An 18,267-nucleotide genomic window follows, 5' to 3' on the forward strand; every position below is an offset into this window, starting at 1 on the left:
TCCTTAAGGGTCAGGTCTTTCAGTGCTTAGTCTCATGACACAAAAAGTGTCTAAAAACAACACAGTGTGATGTTTGGGGTCAGTAACATATTTTAAGAAACTAATACTTTTATACAGCAAGGTTGCATTAAATTAAGTGTTGGTAAAGGAATTTATAAATAAATAAAATTAATGTTGTTCTTTTGAACTTTCTATTTATTAAAATTAAAATAAAAAAGTATTATGGTTTTCATAAGAATATTAAGCAGCATGACATAATAATAAATAATAATAAATGTTTCCTGAGCATGTGACACTGAAGACCGGAGTAATGGCTGATAAAGTTCAGCTTTACCATCACAGAAATAATTGACATCTTTAGATATAATAGAAAAACAGATATTTGAAATGGTAATAATGTTTCACAATATTACTGTTTTTACTATATTTTTAATCACATAAAAGCAGACTCTGTGAGAATATGAGACATCTTCAAAGATCTTATCAACCTCAAACTGTCAAACAGTAGTGTAACTAGCAAACTTAATATTACAAGCATGAGATGAATCAAATCGGTCACAATGCTCAATATTTCCTGACTTGAATTAGCTTAATTTTCTGGGCAAAGAACTTAAGCATTCTGTCATTTAGATCAGGAATGAAGTAGCGTTTATATTATTTACTTGAATTCAAAGGACTGTATTAACGGATGTCTCTGTGGCTCTCTATGCTCTAGAAGGCGAACCGTGATGTGAGACCAGGATGTTTGCAAAAGCCAGTGTCAGATAACAACATACAAAAAAACAGGGTTTGATGTTGAAATAACATAGTTATAAATAGCACATTCTATGATACTAATAAACGGCAAAGAAACATATTTTTGTACCTGATACAGATCCCGATTACAAGGACATACCGTATTTTCCGGACTATAAGTCACACTTTTTTTCATAGTTTGGCTGGTCCTGCGACTTATAGTCAGACTTATTTATCAAAATTAATTTGACATGAACCAAGAGAAATGAACTAAGAGACATGAACCAAGAGAAAACGTTACCGTCTACAGCCGCCGGAGGGCACACTATGCGGCGCAGTGCTCCTGTAGTCTACACTGAAAACATAGAGCGCCCTCTAGCGGCTGTAGACGGTAATGTTTTCTCTTGGTTCTTGGTTCTAAATAAATGCGACTTATTGTCCAGTGCGACTTATATATGTTTTTTTCCTCATCATGATGTATTTTTGGACTGATGCGACTTATACTCAGGTGCGACTTATAGTCCGAAAAATACGGTAAATAACTCAGGTCATACATTTGTGATTTTTTTCTGCCTGTGATGATAGGTTATTAGTCGTGTCCCCATCTGTAGGTACACTACTGTCCATGGGCAAATTGATTGCAGGCTCAGCTGGAGACCCAGATGCTGGTGAACTGTTCTTCAGGGCTGCATCACGGGAGTCCAGCCAGTAAAAGGAAACCATAAGGAACAGAGCTGATAAGGCCACTGAGATGCTGCAGGCCAGGAACACGTATGTGTACTGGTCTGTACGGTCCACAAGGATTCCTGTAACACAGGTGCAGGGGTAATTGCAGTTTATTTTGTATCTATAAATCAAAATAAAAAGATCTAAAAATATTCAAACAATAAAAATCTGCTTGATCATCATTATTTTGAAAATAACTACCAAAACATGAGTCATGCATGACTGTGTAGGGGCCATCTAGAATATAGGTGAACACTAAAGCGTGCACCGTATTTACCGGACTATAAGTCACACTTTTTTTCATAGTTTGGCTGGTCCTGCGACTTATAGTCAGGTGTGACTTATTTATCAAAATTAATTTGACATGAATCGAGAGAAATGAACTAACAGAAAACATTACCGTCTACAGCAGCCAGAGGGCGCTCTATGCTGCCAGAGATGCTGCACAGTGCTCCTGTAGGCTACACCAGCTAAACTAAGCAGCATATAGCGCCCTCAGAGGCTGTAGACGGTAATGTTTTCTCCTGGTTCTTGGGTCTAAATAAATGCGATTTATAGTCCGGTGCGATTTATATGTTTTTTTCTTCGTCATGACGTATTTTTGGACTGATGCGACTTATACTCAGGTGCGACTTATAGTTCATAAAAATACGGTACTTAGTAGCACTCCAAGTTGCTAGACAGCACTTAGCTCCCACTTATGACATTACTGGTCAAATTGAGAACACAGCCTTCGCTCCGACCAACACTTAAATCCAGATTAGAGCTGTTATAATGGAGCACATATTTCATTCATTTTGATGAAACACGTGCACAATCCTCCTCACTGACACAATCACACATATATTTCATTATATATCATAGTGGTTCTTCTTTAAACGACAAGAATGTTTGGGAATGTCTTTGAATTAATTTTTAAATGAATTTTTATGGGACTTGCCTTTGGCAGGACAGCTGAGATGTGAAAGGGAAGAACATTCATTTCCTGATCTGAGACCAATTTAAACTTGGGATAAGAGCAGCGGGAAAAACTTTTTTTTTTAGCACCACGATTTCAGGGTAAGTTTGATATAAATTTATAATGGAAACTGTATTTTGTAGGTCCCATGATTGGTCACTATTTGTTTGCTTGCTCTAGTTTATTTTAGATAATAAAACTCAACCAACTGTAGATGAGGGTCAACAAAAAAAATACAAATTAATAATTAAAAAAATATATATCAAAACAAGATTTGTTTTAATAATAATCTATTAATAATAGTATTAAACAGTATTAAACAGTAATATTGTAATAATGTTTTACAATATTTTACAACCAATTTTTTTATTACAATTTACTGAGAGGTGCTGGATGAGACGTATATTAACAGTACCTATGTAATCCATTTCTTACAGTAACCCTCGTAGGAATAAAACTTGCAAATGTTTGTACTTTAGCAGCACTTTATTGCCTGTAAAGGTTGTGAATGACTCTCTAGAAACATCCCTGTTGTCTATAGAATCTATACTTGTTGTCTCGAGTCTAGGGTAGATGCAAATGTAGAAATACCAGAATGACCACATTTAAAACATGTCTCTGTCTGTTTTGGTATCTGGAGTTTAGAGGCCATAGATCATGTTTGGGCTGTGCTCTGGGAGTCATAAACATTCAGGCAGTGACGTGGTGCTGTCAGCATACAAAATACATCATTCAAAACACAAAGTTTTCACGTTACCTGCGAGAGGAGGTCCTATCAGGAGCGTAACGCTTTCCATGATGGACAACAGGCCGAGCGCAGATGGGAATCGGCTCATCTCCACTGTGTCCATCAGGACGGTGAACATCAGCGAGCCTACCACGCTCATGGACAGTCCGTACGCCAGCACATACATTAACAGCACTGTGAAACTTGCAGAAATGCAGCAAATACTATTACTGAGTCCATTTATTAGAAGTGCGGCTGAGAAAACATAGATATGCCGACCTTTAAACCAGGGCAGACTGAAGAGCACTCCAACGGTAGGCCGCACAATGATGTTGACAAAGCCCAGGATGGAGAGCAGCAGGGCAGCTCTGCTTGGATCCATTTTGTGAGCTGATGCGTACGGGACCAGGTAAATAAGCGGCACCACAAACCCCAGCATCATCCAAGTGATGCCCAGTGAAAACACCCGAAAACGCAGGTTACTACAGAAGAGGTCAAAGGCCATGTGTTTTCTGAGGGACGATGCTAAACTCTGAAAGATCCCCAGCGTGCATCTCTTTTTGCCTGGGGGTCTGGCACCGTTGCTCATCACCTCTGTCTTTCTGGGCTTGCGAGGCCTGACCGGTCTCATAACGGCTCCGCAAACACAGCAGTTGAGCAGCACAGCACCAAGAACCAGAAAGCTCCCTCTCCAGCCCAGCATGCTGTGCAGATAGTCACCTAAAAAGGGCAATGTACACAGACCCAGAGCAGTACCAGTGGAGGACATTGCATTGGCAAACGGACGACGGCGCACAAAGTAGTGGCCAAGTATTGTGACAGCAGGCTGGAAGCTGAAACAGAAACCCAGACCTGAGAAGCAAACAGAGGGTTATGATTATATAGAACTGACTGATGGATGAAGTTCATTGTACCTTGCTAACTAATAGTGAACAGCTATTATTTACTTACATGCCAACTATCAAAACTGTAACTGTAAATACATCTAATAATAATAATAATCATATTTATTGTTGTTGTTATTATATGATTTAATAATTAATAACCAATCAATTGAAAATGAACGCATTTATTATTACTAGTTCCTACTTAATAATAATTCTTGTTGTTATATGGTTTAAATAATGAATAGCCGAATCAATCAATTAATAATAAATGCATTTATTTTTATTAGTACATCATTTAATAATTAATAATCAGTTAATTAATTAATAAATCAATCAAGTTGATTATTGTAAGAAAAAATTACATATTTTGAATAGTAAATACTAAGGTATATAATGATCAATAATTATAATTATTATAATTATATTTAATAATTGATAATATAATAAATGCTCCTGTATTATTTACTTGCACGCTGACTATCTGAGCTATATAATACATTTATTTATTGTTTTATTGTCATCTGGTCAAGTGCTTAGTGATAACTCTTTACATAATCACTGTGCATAAAGTAATCAGAATGTTTATGTAATTAGTGCTGTTGCAAGATATCATTGTCTCTTCCTCTGGCCTCTTCCTGACCTGTGATGACCCCAGTGGTGATGTATAAGTCAATGATGGAATGTGAGAAAGAGCTGACCGCCATCCCAAAACCACTCAGGACTCCCCCAAACATCACTGTCGCCCGGCAACCAAAGCGTTCCACCAGAACACTACACAGAGGACCTGCGAGAAAAACACATACGGTATAAAAAGCTTTAATCTGAGATGGTTTACTGCTAAAATCCCAGCATGACATGCCATATTCCCACAGCTCATTTTCAACAAGCAACTACTCAAAACACCACCCTAGAACAATGAACTGCCTTGTTCAAATATGTTAAACGAAATGACAACACACAACTCTCTCACAAGTAATTGATGTATGGCTATTTAAGAGGTATAATAAAGTGTGTGTAATAAATATTGCATCAAGCTGTTCCTCTTTCATGACTGCTACAATGACTGCCAGTAAAAGCCCAATTCACATCTCTGCTGGACTTATGTAATGTAGCTGTTATCAGCTTAAATCAGATGTCAAATAATGACCACAACTTAATTCTCGCAGTGGGATGAATCGCACACTTATGCATTCAGTGCAATTACCTGTTTAACATCTATACCGTATGCAAAAAACAAAACAGAACAAACAAAAAATGATTAATAAAGGAGGATAAACATATTGAATACTAATAAGTGTTATTTAATAAAATTGCAGCAAAGGTAACACAAGTCTCTGGATTGGGAAGTAATTCTGAAGGTTAATGTCAATTTAGGTTGACTCAGTTTAATATGCAGACACAAGTACAGTATATGTAAGTCATTCATAGGCAGATTCCACTAAAAATGTAAACACTGAGACTCTGTGGTGCTTTGAATTATTGCTCTAGAATTTTGACCAGCTTGACTCAGCAACATTAGCTCAGGGGTTCCCAATCTGTTTATTTTTTTCATTAACTGAACACAGAATATTTACTTGAAGTACCTGAGATTTTACATTAATATTTTGATCATTTTGAGGCCATAGTATTTATAGTAAAACTGTGGCTACACGAATGGTAGTCAATATGGCAAAAATCATAAAATCATGGTTAATTTTTGTAGGGGGACTCTCGTTTTGAACGAATCGTGTGAACCAATGATTCAAAGGTCTATTTTAGAGAGAGCCGTTTACTTAATTCCTGAATGAATCAGCCATTTGAACAAATTGAATAAGTGAATGATTCATAAAAACATTAACTCCACCTGCTGGCAGTTTTAGTTTCTTAGCATATAATTTCATTTATTTAAAAATAAAATAATAATAATTAAATAAATAAAGGGATAATTAACCAAAAAATAAATAAATTCTGTCATCACTTACTCACCTTCATGTTTTTTCAAACCATAATGACTTACTTTCTTTTGCATAACATAAAATAAGGTATTTTGAAGACTGTTGCTAACAAAGCTGTTTTCGTAATGTGACTTTCATTGCATGAAAAAAATAAAAATAAAAAATAGACATTTCTCTTATTTATTTTCCATATAATATTAGGTTGTTGTAGCCTAGACTTTTATGTGTAATACAATTTATGTTAAATCAAATTAAATATTTCGTTCTAAAGCTTCTATTTGTAATGTCTACTTGATACTTTCTTAATTAACACTAGCTTAAATAATATTTTTGGGGTATTTTTTAATTAAATTAAAAATGTTGATCGACTGACAGCCCTAATAATTTCAAATAATATTTGCATGGTCACGGTTCTTTGAGTAAACATATCTTATCTGTTTTTAGTTTTATTTTATTTGTTTATTTTAAAATCATTTAGAAATATAGTAATATAGACAAAGAACAAAGACTGCTGCTGCTAAAGGAAATAGTCACGTTTGAGAGTGTTCATACATAGTTCACGCTTTACATCAACCAACTAACTCCACAAATGAATATACAAATACTTTCAAATGTTTAAACCCTCAAGCTTTTAAGATGTTAACAGGTACTTGAGGTTTTATTTTGGCGAAATACTGGTGAAATGCTGTAACCTTCTGTTCACAAAAACATTGGAAATTATGCAAATGTTGATGTTGTAAATAATGTGAACTTAGCACACGTTGTGTTCCCGAATGGACATTAAACACAACGCAGAAATGGAGTTAGTGAGAAGCAGCATAGCCTTTTGATACAAAATATCAATACTTTGTTTTATTTTTATTAACTATGCAGCTCCATTTGTTTATTTCAATATGACATTCAATATAATTAATTATTAGCTCCCAAACCCTTGTTTGGGAAACCCTGGGCTCAGGTTATGCCATAAATTTGGAGGTGGGATTACTTGTTTTGTCTGACAAATGAAGATAGATGGTGTATTTGGGAAACCAGTTTGAACTATCAATATTTTAGCAATTTCATTGGGTTGTGCTAGGGAAGAGGATACAACAGACTTTTCAATTACATCCTTACCTCCAGCGTGCAGAACTGCCGTCATTATCGATGGCACCCAAGACGTCTCACTATTACTGGCTTGAAATTCTTCCTGAAGATCTAAGTAGAAGATGCCAATGCAGGAGGGGAAGGCCAGTGTCAGAGCTAAGACAAGGATGGTAGCCACCAGGACCACCCAGCCCCAGCCTCCATCTGGAGCATCATAGGCAACTGGATGAGCTTGATCAGAAGGGGGTCCTGGTCCTTGTTTTTCTCCCTCCTCAGATTCAGGCTCACATAGCCCCCCCGACTGCTCCTCCATGCTGGAAGGTTGCTGAGGTGCCATATTTTCCAATCTGATGGTAACCAAGTCAGTACCACCTGGGCTTTTCCACTTGATCCGGGGAGCTTTGGGCTCTCAGCGGCAGATGAAGATCAGGGCAACACATTCTGGCATATTCTATATCATCCGAATAAAGTATGATTGTTATACCCCTTTACAAAAAATGGGGGGACAGCTCATCTTATTGAACAATGATCAATTTAAAGCATTTTTAGGAACACAAACATAAAAAATAAGAAGATATGGAACAAAATATTGTGTGGAGCTACAAAAAGTTGCTTTGTTTACCTTTCTGAGAAGTATTTTCTCACGGTTTGTTTGGTCTTAGCTGTTAATATTTATCTAACCTATTGCAGAACACATTTTGATATGGAAACAGATAGTGGTTTGCATTCGCAAACGAATTTGTGTTTAAAAAGTGTCTAAGAATCTTTTAAATGAATATCTCTGAAATATTATGGTCAGGTCACTGAAATAATCTCACTTTGAAACAAGAAACTGAATGTAGCAGGCAAACAGCATTGCTTTTCACTGGATGGTTTAACTGAACGGCCATGACCCTTCAATGAACGAGTATTTAGAAGTTACTAAAAGCAAATTACACAAAAAAGTATATATTACCAATAACAGCAACTTATATTTTGTTGAAAATATTTATTTAGACTATTATTGCTGTCTTTTCTACAGCTTGATTAAAGTCGTGTCTATAACGCTTATGACGCTCTTAGTGGGTCTGTACCATGGTCTGTACACAGCCAGATTAGGGGTTATAAGGACGATAACGTGTTAAGGCCCGTTCACACCAAGAACGATAACTATAAAAATAACTATAAAGATAACGATATTAGCGTCCACACCAGCGAACGATATCGTCTGTTTATTTTGAGCGCACGTGCGTCTGCCGCTTTAAATCCTCAAGCTTATTACAGCAGGATGGATTCTAATTGGATGTCAATGTTTGTATCGTTCATCAGCTGGAAAAAAAATCTTTCTGAAAGTGATTCCAACGATACCGTTTCTCTATGCCTTTATCGTTATAGTTGTAGAGGACTCGGCTTTTCTTTAATATTGAGAGCGTTTTTTAGAACTGTATCTTAATCTTTATCTTTATAGTTATCGTGCTTGGTGTGAACGGGCCTTTACAGTAGTGAAAGATCTCATGTTTTTAGAGAAACGGTTGAGTGAATGATTCAAGGATCCAATGACTCACTTAACGCAGAAAATTTTTTTATTCCTATGTCGCCGCCTACTGGCGTAAAGATGTAACCTACGGTTACTGAACGAACCAAAATCTCCATCACTTGTATTTTTGTTCACTTGCTCTTCTCCTTCTGTCTTGTAGTTTATTTCTTTTGCTTCTACGTCTGTTTCAGGCTGTTTTGAACATGTTGACATCACAACTTTTCAGCTGTTCAGGAAAAAGCGACTTTAAATGAACAACAATTAAACTATACGGAAAATAAACGACTTTTGTTCAACAAGTGCTACGTATATAACTACCTAAAACTATTGAGACGTGTTATAGCCCTTCATTAAGCTGTTTTTATTGAAGGTACCTGAAACCAGCCACATCACCTTGCAACGTGTTGCCAGACTCAAACACGACACGATCCAAAGCTTGACAAAAACTCTTGTAATAAACAACAAACGCACCTTTTCAGCACATTTTCAGGCTTCCACGCCAGCACCGTGGGTCTGTCTGCGGGGACTGTCAGGTCAGCGGTAGGAGGAGACTCTCCGGGTGGGAGCAGTTTCAGGATACAGTCGATTAAGCAAACGCTAAGGTAACACAAGTGTTGTCTCACACATCGCACCATATAACCATATAAACAAAACAGAGCGCAAGATGGAGGTAGTAACGGCTCCTTTAACAGCAGTCTTCACGTAGAGAAATTTGAGCACCGGGGCGATGCATGGCATTTCCTCTTGCCTTTCACCCAGAGCAGCTCAGTCTCATTCGGCTGACAGAGTCGCGCTGAAGGGCGGGTTTCTGTATTGCTGGCGTAATTAAGCACGTATAACCCATAGCAATTTTTTTAGAACTACACCTAATTCCATTCCTACATTAGTAAAGTTCATTCTTCTGATCCCGTGACGCACATTCAAAATCCTAACAAGCATCTAGGGTAGCTTTACAGTCGATAGATATTTCACCCAAAAATTAAAAGTCTTGACCAAACCTGTGTAACTAAATTTCTACAATGGGATCCCAAAGGAGAGGTTGAACAGAATGTCTCAGACAGTCACCATTCACTTTCATTGTGTAGAGGGAAGTGGATGGTGACTGAGACTGCTTTTTCTTTAGGGTTCCATTAAAAGGAAGTCAGTCATTTGGGTTTGATCGAATTCACTTTTATGGGTGAAGTATACCTTCAGTTCAAATGGTATTATTTACAAGATTCCCGCTGTAATGAAATATAAGGGAATTGTAAAATCCTGTTTTCCTGGCAAGGCAAATGACCAAACATTTCAATAATTAATAATTCAATTACATTTTTTAAGGCTCTAAAATATTTAGCAGTCTAGAAATTACTGTCGTGAGTGCTATCTCAAATGTTTTACATCAAAATGTTTTTTTAATGGTTACAATTTTTTTTAAACAGAATACATATAAACAAAGTTCTAATGTAAAACACTGTAAACAAAATAAGCACGCCACCAATCTGAAACACAAACACATTTTATGATAAAAATCATACATTATCATTTTGCACTCTGTACATTGCAAGAAACTGCATCAGAAGACAATAATAAAAAAAATAATAATAAAAAAAAAACTTTTTTTTTTTGAAAAGGACAGCCTGATCAGGACTATTCATTTCCAGAACACTTAGCTCCACAATCTCCATAGCCTAGTGACATATTTGACACTTTACAATAATACTGTTGACAATGCAATACACCCAAAACATCTGATGAAAGAGGTTTTTAGCACGTTAAAAAGTGTGTGTACTGTATATTAAAGCATGCAGGTGTTGTAGGCTATTATGGCAGGGAAAAAAACAACTCTTATGTTAAACATGGACCATGTTTTTAACTTTTTTCTGAAGTTATGACAGAGGTCTGCACTTTTGGCCAGCTCGAAAACACTGAAAAGCTATATTTTAGTTTTATCGGATGCATGGCGTGTTGCATGAGCATATTTAGCCTTAGCAAGCAAGGTTTTCCAATAGTACTCAGTTTGATTTGATCAATTTCTGTACATAACAGTTAAAATAGGACCATATTTTTATTAATATTATTAATACCATCTGTCAGCTGTCCATGCACCAGTTCACCTTCACAATATGACAACATCCCAGCATATAACATTATATACTCAACACATTGCATGCTTCCGAGTTGGGATTCCAAAAAACCAACCTCCTGTTTTTTTTATTTTATTATTATTTACAAAAGAAAATATCTTTATTTATATATCTTTTTGTTTGATCTTAAACAAGATGGGGTACAAGTCCTAATGGTAGATTTCTAAGGAAAAGGAGACACACAGAAGTCTCATAATCTCAAGCGCTTAAAGCATCAGCAGTCAATGTGACGTCCATATCAGTTTCCTGAACGGTCTCGAATAAATCATGAGACTGCCCATGACATTTTCTTCTGCCTCGCATGGGGTTCGACTCTTAAAAATAGAACAGAATCTAAAAAAAAAATCCACACAGTGAAAACATTATAATGCAGGTAGGTGCTAACTGAAAAGTGCATAGGGTAGGAGTGGAAAAGCTAAATACAGATGAACCACTGAAACAAGAACAATAACAAACTCAGGGGAAGCGGGTACAGCCAGTATCTGAGTCAAGGAATAGACAGTCAAAACAAACATAAAACAAACACCATTTCTCAACCATCTAGATTTAAAGAAGAGTGAAGAAGACATGATGAGGCATGACAGGTCAAAGGCACAACACTAGACAAAAAATGTGGACGCAGAAAGACTTAAACGGCACCACCTAGTTTTGAATCCAGGATTTTTCTTTGAAATCAGACCTGAAACCTATTTGAACAATGGGAATGTACAATAGGATCCTGTGAGAGAGCCAAGGTCCCATTACAGGAGCTTCAATGACTAATAAATGGGGCTGAACAAATAAACTCTCCAGGAGGGGGAAAACATTAACACAACAGAAGAAAGGGAAAGCCAACAACCACCAAGTATCTCACCAACTCAAGTACTTTGCCTTCTTGATATGATAAACCAAAGACATGAGTTTAGTGGTATATAGAGGTAAAAAAAAAACTTAAATCTATTTAGAGAGAAGAGACAACACTTCAAAACACTGCTGACCATAAAAACGTCACCTAAAGTCTTAAAATGACCCCAAGATTCAACAATATTTCATCAATAGATATCAAGAACCGAATAACCAAACTACAGATACCTTTCAAATACTGACAATTTGTGATGTAGTCACAGCAGATCCAGAGAAACCACGATGTAATCATAAAAGAAATTGGAGGAGATCAAGTTTATCTGCTGCTGGATTGGGTTAAACAATGAGGGCCACTGGTTCAATATTTTAATGAAGCAAACATAAAATGTTTTGCCGGAAATTATATTCGATTTTGAAATGAAAAACCTTAATAAATGGAGCCCTCCTTTACATTCAAAAATGTTCCACTGACGTGATCAGACTTCAAACAAAAATGAGTTAAACCGTTAAATACCCAAAATGTTACGGGGAGAGTTAGATCTGAATTTCAAATGTCAGAAAAGTGTCAAAATACATTCAAAAGCATTCCACTGACGTGATCAGACTTCAAACAAAAATGAGTTAAACAGTTAAATAGCCATAATGTTAAGGGGAGAGTCAGTTCGGAGTTCAAAATGTCAGAAAAGTGTCAAAAAAATGCAACAAAGAGCTACTAATGCAGTTTTGCCCTGACTCAAAACTTGCGGGCACTTTGTCCAACAACAGTCTCCTGAACCACCTGGACTATGCTATGCACCTCTATACAAGAAGTTTCTTGTTTTTTTTTTTGTTTTTGTTTTTTCCAGTCATCGGCAAAGTGTTTAAAGGAAAAACACAACAAACTATTTCACATCTCAACGACCAGGCTTTAAAAAAAAATTAAAATACATTAGGGGTCGATTCAGAACCTTCCCCAATCAGAGAGACAAACTCATTTTGATAAACACAAAAAACGACCGCCGTGGTACAGATATCAACAATTACATGACTTGCATTCGGCCTCTTCGTAATACATATGGTTTGAATATACATAATCCTCACATGCCCTAAAACCACATATTTCTTTTTTTTTTTCATTTCCTATTTTGAAATAGTCACAGCGACAAGGCAAAAACAATAAAAAATCCAGGATGACAGAAGTCAACCAGAATGCCTCGGAAATGTGAGACATCTCCACAGTAATGGACACGCGATTTGGAGCATCTGACCGGACAACTGGCAGTATGAGTTTTCTATTGTCCTCTGGTCCTTTCCAGATGCGCAAATGGGTAGTTAACAAAAGAAACATGCCACTTTCAAGATAAAATACTCCATGTTCAAAAGCTGCTGTCTTCGTTTTTTCCTTTGTGCCATCTGCTGTGCTCTTGGTCTGACCAGGGAATGGGAAATGAATGCTGAAATGATACACATTTGGCTGCTAATGATTTACAGTATAAGTTAATGTGGCTGTTATGAGAAGCTGTATTGACAGTCAGAGAAATGAGGCTATCTTGCACGCCATTTGGAAGTCCTGAGGAAATTATGGACACAGCCGAGCCAACAGGGGCAGCTGAACCCCCTTAAAACATTTAAAGCCAGCAGCTGTAAAGATTCTGATGATAATGACCGGGATATGAGGAGGATGATGATGATGAAGTCTGCATAAATAAGCATTAGGATGAATGATAAATCCTTCCCTGTAATCCTCTCTCTAAGCAGGTCTTGCATCAAATGTGGTGGTCTGAGGTTTAACCTCGAATGTATTTTTGATTAGCTGATTAGTGATGATAGTTAGTGGTGGTGCTGATCGGTTAATGCTGCAGCACTGAAAGGAGGAGGGGGACTGAAACCCCCACAGTGGAAAGGCACAAGGGAGGAGGGGAGGGTAAGGTGGTGGTCTGATGAACTTGAAGTCAGCTGTATGGTGGAGGAGGAGGTGAGGGATGGGAGATCTGTGTGGGCTCAGGCACCAGGTTCCTCACATCCTGGACCCCCTCTCCTGAAGGATCTGTGGAGGAAACATGAAGATAATGATGAGCTTTACAGTTTTGGGAAATATGTTCACATCAGTCATTAATAACTGCTTCCATTTTTTTAAATTAAAATATTTCATTTAATATAATTTAATAAATATAACAATATAATATATTTAATAAATAATATATCTTACTGCTATTACTACTACTACAAACTATAATTATTATCATATGCTACCTTATTTCATGAATTAGTGTAAACGTGTAACAAAATGTCATATTAATAATATGTTAGTTAAGTTTATATAACTTTTATAGTGTTATTATTATTACTGTTCTGTTTACTATTATTATTATTATTATTATTAGGGTTGCACAATTTGGGGGAAAACTTTTAAAAAACCAAGTTGTGAATAAATATTATTATAGCTATAAAATATCATTATCATTTTATTATACCTTTTTCAGTTAAATCATTTTTTTATATGTTTTATGCAAAAAAAAAATGATAATAATAATAATTAAAAAAATGATCATCATAATAGTAATTTTTATTTTTAAATATTTGGTGTAAATCCAATTGCGATTTTTCTGATAACATTTTAAAAATGCTAGTTAAATGTGATTAAAAAAAACTTTTTAGGTTTGCTGTGCTTTGTGATATACAATCTTTGTGACTGTATATCAATGCGGCTATAAAATAATGGTAGTTATATTAATTAATAGTGTTAGTAGTAAGTATTATATTTTGTTTTTCAAAGTTTTCAAAGAAATTATACTAAATAAGGTAATATGTAAAAGTGTTCATCTTACCTTAGCCTTCTCGGTGGGCTCGATAACAATTCCATTAGTGGAGTTGTTGAGCTCCCGGGAAACGACGCACAGAAATTCGGCTTGGTCCTCGTTGCCGTAGTTATAGGAGGAGCCGATACTTATGAGCTTGAGATAGACAAATTGAGTCAAATTTGTACCATAGCAAACAGATGAGCAACCAAAACACTGGCTTACGTAAGTCCCAAAGAAAGGTGCAGACATATTCGTTTTCTCAAAAACATCATGTGCGCAGTTTTCGGTATGTCTGATTTAAAAGATGCTCCAATACTCCAGACAGAGTATCTGCACCTATACTGGTCAAGAACACCACATATGAAATAAAACCTACCTGTTCAAACTTCCATCCGTCTGACATGGTGGAAACCATCTGAGTGAGCTCCTCCTCTTGACATTGTAATACACGATACACATGCTTCACAGGGCCCTGTGAAAACAATTATATTCTGAATTAGGGCTAAAACAGAATAATAAATCATTTTATAAAGGTGCACAGGTTTTTTAAACATCCTTTAATGAGATAGTTAGGACTTAATTTACTTGCCCTAATGTCCTTTTAAACTTCTATGACTTTATTTCTTCTTTGTAGCCAATATAGATATTGAGGAGAATGCACTTTTTTTATATATATATAATGAAAGCATACACATCTGGTGTATGCAAAAGAGCAGCGTGAACATTCTTCAAAACATCATTTGCACTCTACCGAAGAAATTTTCAGTGCTCGTCTTCACTGAAGGTTGGGCAGCTGTACATTTTAACATTGTAGTTCTCGAACGAGGAACTCTCTGATTCGGATGAACTTTTAAACACAGACTGCTTGAAGGTAGACAATGAAACACTCCCTTTGAGCAATCCCAGTACTTCTAGCGAATTTGCTGATTGATTGATTGCAGAGCTGTGTTCCAAAAAACAAGTCTAAAAAGTATTCTTTTCCTCCGGCGGTTGTTTTCCCACATACCTGAGACGTTCTGTTTTCATTGTCTCGTATCCTCTCCTTCACCAGCCTCACAAGTGACACAATGTTGTAAAACTCTGCTTCCTCTAGAACACCTGCAGTGGCCAGAGAATCAGTGAAAATCTATCATGTGGTTACTGCTTTATTATCAGTGAGTAAAAGATGATAGAAAGATCCTTTTAAAGCTACACCCATGTCAAAAAAGGGTATTGTTAAATTATGCACTACTATATATATATATATATATATATATATATATATATATATATATATATATATATATATATATATATATATATTGGACACAGACTGTAAACCTTTCTTTATCCCACCAGTCCAGCAGGAAATTATATCTTACACAAGTACAGTGAGGTCCCTTTCCACACACACAAATGATGTTTCTAAATGAAACTAGGCCATCACTGTTCCATTATGAAGTTTTTGAGGGCAGCATGCCCAGATCATCTCACCCTCCTCAGCGAGGTTCTTGTTGATGATCAACTTCCCATGCCTCAAGTAGTTCAAGATGGGTCCGAAATATGTGGGATCCCTGTCAATCAAATATGCTCCTGTCTCATCCTGTGAGAAAAGACACTTTTTAAAAAAACACTGCTTGTTGCAACTGCAATTCAATTTTCATTACACTTCACCATCACTGCTGTGGTCACTGCAGTTATATTGTTGAACCACTTGTGAAATCCCCTTGACAAAACCACTGTTTCCGTTAACGTCATGTTAACGGCACTCAAGCAGCAGGTAGTGGTGTCTGATTATCAAGTGCGAGAGTATTTCTAGAACCCAGAGTCCATTCATTCTGCAGAAGTACATACTGAATGATTTTAGTATTTAGTATTAGTATTAGAGCAGCAACAACAGCTTTTTTTTTTTTTTAAGTGAGAGCCTCTGGTGGTTTTTGCACTTCAAACTGTGGTTGCTACTTTTAAATGAATTAACACTTTGGAAAGGAAATCCTCTGCAGTAGTGTAAATAACACTTGTATACTCTGCTGCAAAATACAGTTTGGCACTTGTCAACTGGGTTTTGGAACATGGAATCTAGTTTATAGATACAGCTGATCAAAGTAATATACTATCTTGTTTTTATTTAACAAAAGCACAAGTGGCAAAGCAGGTTCCTGAAAATGTAACTAGCTGGTCCAATCTGGTCGAAAAAGAGAAACAAATCAATTACCATTTGGTCATCTTAAGCCAGTGAAGGTGGTTACCAGCTCGCAGCAGATAATGACAAAATAGACCATCTAGAAACCAGCTACAGAAACCCATCTACGTATTACTTAAACACACAAAAAAATTCTTCAATCATCCACTTTCGTCCTTCTGTAAAACCTAAAAGAAGATATTTTGAGAAATGACTCAGTGTTTTTGTCTATACCATGAAAGGCACTGGCAACAAGAATTGTTTGGTTAATAACACTCTTCAGAATATCTCCTTTTGTCTTCAACATAAGAAAGAATGTGACATGTTTAGAAAGATGCAAGGGTGAGTAAATAATTAAAAAATAATAATTGTTGGATAAACTATTATTGCTTTACACTGGATTTTATTTACATTAAACTGGACCTTGTGGGTGCACTACAGATACTATATATCAATTTTAATGTTAAGATTTTACACACATGAAAAATGACAGGTGACTCGTTCATTTTAAAGGAGTAAGACATGCTTGTGTGAACCGAGCCTTACCTTATCCGAATCCAGATCTGGATCTTCCTGACATAATCGATACAAAAATGATTTAGGATCTCTGCACAGGGTCTGTTTCGTTGTAACAAAATAGGTTCCCCCGACATTCAGCCGAACCCACCGAGATCCAGGCTTCTCTGTGGCTTCTGGTGATGGAGAAGTGGGGTTACTCTTCATAGGGAACCCAAACACTGCTCTAGAGCCGGAGACCCCTGGACTGGACAAGCCGCTCCGGGGCGGAATCAGCAGTGAAGGCGAGGGGAGTCTCACGCTCACGGAGCCTCGGATCTCACAGTGCTCGGTCTGCTCGATGATGCCAATCGCGCTGGACTCAACGTGCAACTCTGCCATATTTTCAGTCAGTTCCGTTTCGATCAGACACTAAATGCCTTTATTTAGCGCTCCGCACGGCGCTGTTACGCTAAACGGGCCGCGTTTACACGCGCTGATAACGACGACAAAAGCGTTGTTGTGTGTTAGTAACGCGCACGCGAGGCGACATAGCTTACAATTCCCCAAAAACGCTATACTGATCCGTTTTGTTTATACAAACGACCCATGTAAGCTACAAATATTATGGGTGAGACTCAACATAACACTTCCCGGTCATGTAAATGCATATGTGACAAAATAAAAGTCTTAATAAATCGATAAAATAATAAATCGGTAACTAAAATAATCAATCAATTTTTACACAAATATATATATATATTTGTGTAAAACCATAATATATATATATACATAACTACAAGAGTTACATGAAAATAAGACGTGTGAATAAGTTAAATAAATAAAATTAAAGCTATATAGAAGTATGAAGCACATAGCAAACACACACACACACACACACAAAATGAAAACTGAAAATATGAAAACCAATCAAAATAAGTAAATACTATAATAGTACATAAATAATACTAAAATCAATACAATCCTGCTGAAAACAAGTGAAACATTTTAAAATGGTTTATAAAGCAATGAGCACAAAAAGCCAGAATTTGATATTTTTTATTTTATTTAGCTATATTATTAATGTACATATTGGTTGTTAAGCATTTTAAATGATACAACTATTATAATAATGTTATATCAAACTTTTTAATGCAAAAAAATCAGCAACATTTTTACACTTTGTCTTGAATTAATAAGACTGTGATTCACAAAGATAAGCTTTCTCTGTTGTTTCTTTCTGTTTTACATTGCACTGCAAGTACGGTCTAGCTTGAATGAAACCAAAGAAAGTTT

The 18,267-nt window shown here is 36.3% G+C and overlaps 2 protein-coding genes across 3 annotated transcripts; both read right to left on the reverse strand.

The window, feature by feature from the left end:
* Positions 1-1,182: 1,182 nt before the first annotated feature.
* Positions 1,183-9,495, reverse strand: LOC113056163 (monocarboxylate transporter 6-like). 2 transcript variants are annotated; one of them, XM_026222718.1, is made up of 5 exons: positions 9,038-9,495; positions 7,081-7,536; positions 4,674-4,817; positions 3,177-3,998; positions 1,183-1,541 (listed from the first exon to the last, which is right to left on the reverse strand). In XM_026222718.1, exons 2-5 carry the CDS (start codon positions 7,385-7,387, stop codon positions 1,279-1,281), a joined length of 1,536 nt encoding a protein of 511 aa, XP_026078503.1. In that variant the 5' UTR covers positions 7,388-7,536; positions 9,038-9,495; the 3' UTR covers positions 1,183-1,278. The 2 variants fall into 2 exon arrangements, with proteins under 2 accessions (XP_026078503.1, XP_026078502.1); XM_026222717.1 differs by having other exon boundaries at positions 7,081-7,501; positions 9,038-9,494.
* Positions 9,496-10,048: 553 nt separating this feature from the next.
* Positions 10,049-17,633, reverse strand: LOC113056165 (BTB/POZ domain-containing protein KCTD5-like). Its single transcript, XM_026222719.1, has 6 exons — positions 17,023-17,633; positions 15,789-15,897; positions 15,322-15,413; positions 14,692-14,787; positions 14,343-14,468; positions 10,049-13,561 (listed from the first exon to the last, which is right to left on the reverse strand). Exons 1-6 carry the CDS (start codon positions 17,371-17,373, stop codon positions 13,532-13,534), a joined length of 804 nt encoding a protein of 267 aa, XP_026078504.1. The 5' UTR covers positions 17,374-17,633; the 3' UTR covers positions 10,049-13,531.
* Between the last annotated feature and the right edge of the window lie 634 nt (positions 17,634-18,267).

The sequence above is a fragment of the Carassius auratus genome, chromosome 37, assembly GCF_003368295.1.
Source record: "Carassius auratus strain Wakin chromosome 37, ASM336829v1, whole genome shotgun sequence".
Lineage (NCBI taxonomy): Eukaryota > Metazoa > Chordata > Actinopteri > Cypriniformes > Cyprinidae > Carassius > Carassius auratus.